Raw genomic sequence first — 7,500 nt, forward strand, 5'->3', positions numbered from 1 at the left:
CCCTAGCAGGACACCTCCCCGGCACCCCGAAACTGACCACAGCAGAGTCGAGCGCACTCACTGTCGGACTTCGAGTCCTCCGCTCTCATTGGCTCTCGGCTCAGAAGAAGAGAGCGCAGAAGGAGAGAAGGCCGAGGAACGACAAGTGGTGGTGGACAAGGAGGCCGTGGGAGATTTGGATCTTGATCCTCTCCTCTCTGCAGCTCAAAGTCCCAGTCTTAGTCCTAACCCTAGTCCTGATCCTGAGCTGAAGGAGCCAGACTTGCTCTCGGAGGGTGAGGGGGAGTTGGGGTTCGATACCCCCGCGGGAAGCTTCTCTCGGTCGGACTCCTTGTCTGACTTCAGCCGGCCCCCCTCCAGCCAGTTCAGCCGCAGCACCGACCTGTGCAGCCGCCAGAGCAGCAGAGGCTCCTCAGGTACTGTAGCATTGTGGGTAACAGAGTCTCCTCAGGTACTGCAGAGCAGTAGTCTTTTCAGGTACAGGAGCATTTGGGGTAATGTAGTCACACAGTTCCCCACAGAGCATTAACATATTTGGTGTATTCCTGGAATATTCTGTTTCAATCTCATTAGTTACATCTGTCATGTAACCAGTACTCCATAGCCAATACAAGTTGGAGTGTATCATTATTCCTGAATGAAGAAGTGTCATTGTAGAATCAGATTTGCATTGGTTCGATCAGCATGTTGACCGCAATATTCCAAATTCCAATAATAATCTGATTGGTGCTTTGATTATGTCCTACTGCACATGTAACCGCAGTTGATTAATTTACAGAGTTAGTTGCATTGTAGACTCACACAAAACCCTCAGGGTCTGTTGGTTTCCTTACAGATTAAGATTGAGATTAAGATTGTGTTAAACCCTAGAATATATCTAAATCTAAATCTCTCATTGAAGAAGCTCTGTTCTGGATATCCTCTTGAGCTTTAAGATGGTCCTGGACCAGGTGTAATCCCAGTGTGGGAAAGTGGCCCAGCGTCCTCATGAAATGGACACTGTAGCTCAATTGTTCCATATTATTAGACTTTTAAATCAATACAGCCATAACAATTTATGTACAAATACTTAACAGATGTTTACTTTAGCTGAATTACCAATGATATAGACACATAATTTATGCTTCATTTTTGTCATTTATCATAATATATATTTTCATTTTAATGGCATTCCCAAAACAGTGACTTTATGAGTTTAATGTTTTTCTTCAGTCAGCACTATGTGCTATGGACAGGGACCTGTTGCATTGGCTTCTCTATACTGTTTATATTGCATGCCCTGGGCCCAGCACCTACACTGTTTGAAGTGTTTAGCGCTTTGAAAAAAAAATTGAATTCCAGCCAAAATGAAATTCATCTTTCAAGCAGCACAACTATATTAGGTTCAGTGAGTTTATCTGAAAGGTACATGTGAAGTTTTGGTTTTTGGTTTTCTGTTTGAAACACCCAAAAAGGACCTAGAAATAGCAACAGAATGCGCTGAAACAACCATTTTGATGTAACTTACATAAATGCCCATACTCTGTGTTGTGCAGATACACTGTACACTGAAATTAGCATGCAAAACCAGATAGTGTCGGGCCAGCTCTCTTATACCATGATGTACCACATGAGGCGCTGTTTTAAAAACAATGCAAATCAATGGAATCTCCATGTCTCTGCACAGGGTCTGTGATTCAAAGTGATGATGAAGATCACCAGAGCAACAGTTGTGATGGCAACACTGCAGATGCTAATGTTGATGATGATGATGATGATGGTTATCTAAATCACCAAGGACAACAGATACCCTCTCAACGCCCCCCTTCAAGATTACCTCCACTTCCTGTTCCGCCACATTCTCTAACTCCACCCACAGAATCCAAATCAAGCCAGCAACTAGAACCAACACGCTCCTCCACAACCTCTGATACAAGGTCCGACTACCCTGTTGGGGTCATTAAGGTTCTAAAGGAGAATGTTGATGACCCGACACAGAACCAGATAGCGAACCTGACTCCTCATCCCTCGCTGGGGTCTGTGTCTTTGGCCACCTGGAGAACCTCTTCTCGCTGCCTGTCAGGGCGAATAAGCGAATCCGGAGCCAGCATTCCCACTGGGGCCCAATCAGAGTGGACGAGCCAGCGCTGGTCCCGCCTACCCCCCATCATGCCTAGCCAAGGTGAGAGATGCTGACTCACACACACAAACATACATGCAAATACAACACACATTCACACACACACACACACACACACACACACACACACACAAACACACACACACACACACACACACACACACACACACACATGGTCACATGGAAGTGAGAAAGTAAGCACACTAAGAAAACGAATCAGCTCAAACAAACTCACAGGCATGTACAGAGACACACACACACAGGCGCACACTCACACAAGACAGACAAACAGACAGATACACACACACTAACACACACACACACACACACACGCTAACACACACACACACACACACACACACAAACACACACACACTTTACTAACAGACACATACACACACACACACACACATACACACACACACACACACACACACACACACTCATCCTGAATCGAATCAAAGGATGGGCAGACAGCGGCCCAATAGAGAGACCCCGCGATGCTGCAATGGTCCTGTCAACTCCTGTTTGGGCCGACGGGTAATAAATTACCCAGAAATCCTTTCTCCCCTTTAGAACACGGCGTGCGCCCGTGAGGGAGACAAAGAGTGAGACAGAGAAAGAGGGATAGAGACAGAGAGAGAGAACAAGAGAGAGAAAAACAGAGAGAGAGAGAGAGAGAGCAAGAGAGAGAGAGAAAGAGAGACAGAGAGGGAATCGAAAAAGAGATGGAGGCTTTTGATGGCAAGCTGGTACTGTTTGATTCCCAGTTCAAAGCCCTTCAGACAGCCAACAATAGCAGAGAGATGCAGGGTGGATGGGGGGGGGGTGGGGGTGTAGAGAAGGGTTTTATTCTGGGGGGGGGGGGGGGGTGTGCCGGGGCTGGGTTCTGCCTCTGCCTCGTGTGCCGTGGGTCTGAATCAGGGGGTGCCCCCACGCTCCCGTCTTTCTCCCTGACACTAAGAACCAGACAAGCAGCCGATGGTAATAAATCCCCTCGATGGGTGGGGTGGGGGCTTGGTGGGGGGTGGGGGTTGAGTTGCTTGCAGTGGGGCTAAAACTGAAGGGGGGGGCGGCACATATTCCTCTGAGCACAAGGCCCCACAATAGAATAGTTCTCCCCAGCGAACACTAATTTAGCGTCCCCAGTCGGGATAAAGAGAGAGGCTACTGACGGCTGACTCTGGCCAGGGGGAATATTATGAAAGACGGCTAACAATTGGGAAATTGTTGATGGGATTTTCTCTTTTCATAGAGACTGCGAATAAAGAGGGGGGAGTGAGAGAGACACACAGAGGGAGAGAGAGAGAGAGAGAGAGAGAGAGAGAGAGAGAGAGAGAGAGAGAGAGAGATGGAATGAGAGAAAGAGAACCTGCTGCTGTCTTGTCGTGAGGGATTTGTGACATTGTAACATTGTAGCACATTGTCACGGAGACATAGTCTGGTAGGAAGGGGGGGTTCACCTGCACCCGAAAGGTATATTTTTTTAACCTAGTTTTTTGTTATCCTTAAGGTGCCTAGTAAAGGAATTTTGATGTTCCCCATGCAAATTATTGTCCCATATGTGATTTTTTGTACCATCTTTTGTGTCTTTGCTTGATTTTCGGGTATAAAAAATGAAAACTTTAAATGCACATAGAATCTGAACAATACATCCTACAGACACAATCCACCCCATTTTCTCTTCGTCTTTGCATGAGGAATTGATAGGTGTGAAGATTGTCATGATTAGATGATGTATGGTGCATAAAAACTCAAATAAACACCAAAAAATGCACACAAATTGTGACATTGGCTTACTGGAACTCCTCCCCTATGGACTCCGTTGATATATGTTTTCTAACTTTTGTATTTTTACAATCTTTAAGATGTCTAATAACCAAATGTTGATGATCCCTACTTAAAATATTGTCACATGTTGGTCCAAATGAACTTCTCCCACAATAAGGAGTTACTATTCAAGCCATTGTATTGGTATTTTAAGTATTGAAACAAAACAGAAAACCACTCATATAGTCAAATATGTGTATATATAGGGTATAACAAATCCCCATTAGAATAAACTGAAATATAAAAAAGTGATTCTAATCAAAGGTCAAAAAGGTCAAGGGCAACGATGTCCATTCATCATACAGCATGTCTTAATAATCAATCTCTTGCTCCTCATGTTCTCCACCATCTCCTTGACTGTTTCCTCTAGTATGTCAGTGAGTGAAGTGGGGAGGATAGGTCCACAAAACCACACTGGTTCCAGGGTACCTTCTTCTGTCTTTTCACAGCCTTGGCCAGGATCATGGGGCTTGGAACACCAGAATAGCGGTATGGCTGATCTCTTGTATGGCTAGACGGTGGTTGACACAGTTGATGTGTGGGACCAGGTTGTCTCTGCAGGGTGGGAGTTGGGACAGATCCACCTTGGATCTGGTGGTAAGCTAGCCTGGACACCAGACTCTCTTCTTCGCAGAGAGTCTGGCCTAGCGCCATTTGCAAACGTTCATTTTCTGGTTTGTGGACACTTGCCTGAAGTTTGAATTCATTGGAGTTCATTCGCTAACGTTTGGAAATGACGTATGATAGATAGATAGATAGATAGATCAATAAAGTACTGTATCTATCTATCTATGATAACCACGGGGGACACAACGATAACGATAGGCTTGAAACTTAAATGTAATATCTCATGAGAACGCCCTCTGTTTGCTGATTGGGCAGAGATGCATTTGCCGGAGTAAACCAAGCTTGATGAAGCTGTGCTAGAGGGAATATGGAGAGAGATGTAAATGAGCGGAAGTACGTAGTCAGGCGGGGGCCAGGCTAATGGTAAGCGTCTCATCCTCCCCAATCATTCTTTTCATTATGATGCTGCACACATTGTTAATAGATTCTTCACGGGCCTGGCCATACATTAGACATGTAAATGCCTCGATGTCCTCCACCACATCTGACTCCAAAGACCACTGGTCACCAAGTTTTCTGAGGACATAAGTAATTATAGTATTACAATGTCACAATGTATCAATACCTATGTTCAGCATTAATTGTCATTACATGTTACAGAATATCTGACTGAAAATACTCACTTGAAGGCTGCATGATACTTTGGATTACTCTGCAGCTTTTTCAGCGGCCCAACCTTTCCTTTGCCTCTAAAGGTACTTGTAACGTCTTCCCCTGTGAAGACGTAGAGGCCAAGTATTGTTGTGTAGTAGTCTGCCCCCTTACATTCTGCTAGTTCGCTGACATTTAGGATCCGCCTGTACTTTCCTGTCCCAATATCGACGTAGATGGTCAGCGGGATGGATTTGGCGTGGTGTAGGAGGATGAAGAAAATGTCTGTGTCTGGAGTTCTCACCACAGCCACCTTGTGCCCCAGTTAAGTGGCATACAGCAGGTACAGAACAACCCAGGTGTCAGTCTCTTCCTGGCTAGACTTCAGCTGAGGTATCTCACATGTGGTCACCTGAAGCAAGTTATTGAGTAAGGTGTGCTAGTATATAATGAGACACAATTTTATCAGTTTCTCATGTGTAACTGGGCTTGGCTAAATATTTTCCAAAAGTTTCCAAGAAAGACTCACATTGCCATCCGATGACTCCAACTGATATGCTTTGCCTTCAACGACTACCACTGCTGTTCCACATTTCTCCAGGCGTGATGCAGATGCATTGCTGCCCTATACCTCAAGTGGCAGTTTACAGAGTTGTCTTGTTCATTTGCCAAGAAGAGTTTAAAGTCACTTGGCTTCCTTGTTGCTGGACCACCTATGATGTACCGCTGGGACACGCCACGACGGAATCTCTCCTGAGCTTTAACGGAACCATTACGGTAGGAGTCTGTTGAGAAGACAAAATGCTTCCTAGCCTCCATATGGTCAAGGGACTGAAGAGAAATTTCCTCGAATAATGGTGAGACGAGCAGTTCTGCGGTACTCACTCTTCCCAGTTCCTCCTAGCCTAGGCACAGCTGATGGGTTCTTCAATAAGACCAACAAGGCTGAAATGCCTCACTACTTGATGGAAGACACTCCTGAAGATGTGCCTTATCCAGAGGTTGCTTTCTACATCCAGTATGGCAATGCACTCTTTCATGCCTTGAGGAACCTCTAACCAACATTCGAGGAAATTTGTCTCCAGTCCCTTGACCATATGGTGGCTAAGAAGCATTTTGTCTTGATTCCGTCATGGCGTGTCCCAGCGGTACATCATACATCATAGGTGGTCCAGCAACAAGGAAGCCAAGTGACTTTAAACCCTTCCTGACAAATGAACAAGAGTAAGACACAACTCTGTAAACTGCCACTTGAGGTATGGGGCAGCAATGCATCTGCATCACGCCTGGAGAAATGTGGAACAGCAGTGGCAAAGCATATCAGTTGGAGTCATCGGATGGCACTGTGAGTCTTTCTCAGAAACTTTTGGAAAATATTTAGCCAAGCCCAGTTATACATGAGAAACTGATAAAATTGTGTCTTATTATATACTAGCACACCTTACTCAATAACTTGCTTCAGGTGACCACATGTGAGATACCTCAGCTGAAGTCTAGCCAGGAAGAGACTGACACCTGGGTTGTTCTGTACCTGCTGTATGCCACTTAACTGGGGCACAAGGTGGCTGTGGTGAGAACTCCAGACACAGACATTTTCTTCATCCTCCTACACCACGCCAAATCCATCCCGCTGACCATCTACGTCGATATTGGGACAGGAAAGTACAGGCGGATCCTAAATGTCAGCGAACTAGCAGAATGTAAGGGGGCAGACTACTACACAACAATACTTGGCCTCTACGTCTTCACAGGGGAAGACGTTACAAGTACCTTTAGAGGCAAAGGAAAGGTTGGGCCGCTGAAAAAGCTGCAGAGTAATCCAAAGTATCATGCAGCCTTCAAGTGAGTATTTTCAGTCAGATATTCTGTAACATGTAATGACAATTAATGCTGAACGTAGGTATTGATACATTGTGACATTGTAATACTATAATTACTTATGTCCTCAGAAAACTTGGTGACCAGTGGTCTTTGGAGTCAGATGTGGTGGAGGACATCGAGGCATTTACATGTCTAATGTATGGCCAGGCCCGTGAAGAATCTATTAACAATGTGTGCAGCATCATGCTGAAAAGAATGATTGGGGAGGATGAGACGCTTACCATTAGCCTGGCCCCCGCCTGACTACGTACTTCCGCTCATTTACATCTCTCTCCATATTCCCTCTAGCACAGCTTCATCAAGCTTGGTTTACTCCGGCAAATGCATCTCCGCCCAATCAGCAAACAGAGGCCGTTCTCATGAGATATTACATTTAAGTTTCAAGCCTATCGTTATCGTTGTGTCCCCCGTGGTTATCATAGATAGATAGGTACTTTATTGATCTATCTATC

The 7,500-nt window shown here is 45.2% G+C and overlaps 1 protein-coding gene across 1 annotated transcript in view; it reads left to right on the top strand.

Annotated features, from left to right (window-relative positions):
- The window catches only part of LOC134061698 (uncharacterized), a 54,575-nt gene that overhangs the window by 20,571 nt on the left and 26,504 nt on the right, over nucleotides 1-7,500 (top strand). Inside the window, exons 4-5 of the mRNA XM_062517457.1 lie at nucleotides 1-416; nucleotides 1,667-2,161. The exon at nucleotides 1-416 is cut by the window's left edge and continues 115 nt beyond it. Coding sequence (XP_062373441.1) covers nucleotides 1-416; nucleotides 1,667-2,161 — 911 coding nt within the window. The remainder of the gene's footprint in view (nucleotides 417-1,666; nucleotides 2,162-7,500) is intronic.

This window comes from Sardina pilchardus, chromosome 17 (genome assembly GCF_963854185.1).
Source record: "Sardina pilchardus chromosome 17, fSarPil1.1, whole genome shotgun sequence".
Lineage (NCBI taxonomy): Eukaryota > Metazoa > Chordata > Actinopteri > Clupeiformes > Clupeidae > Sardina > Sardina pilchardus.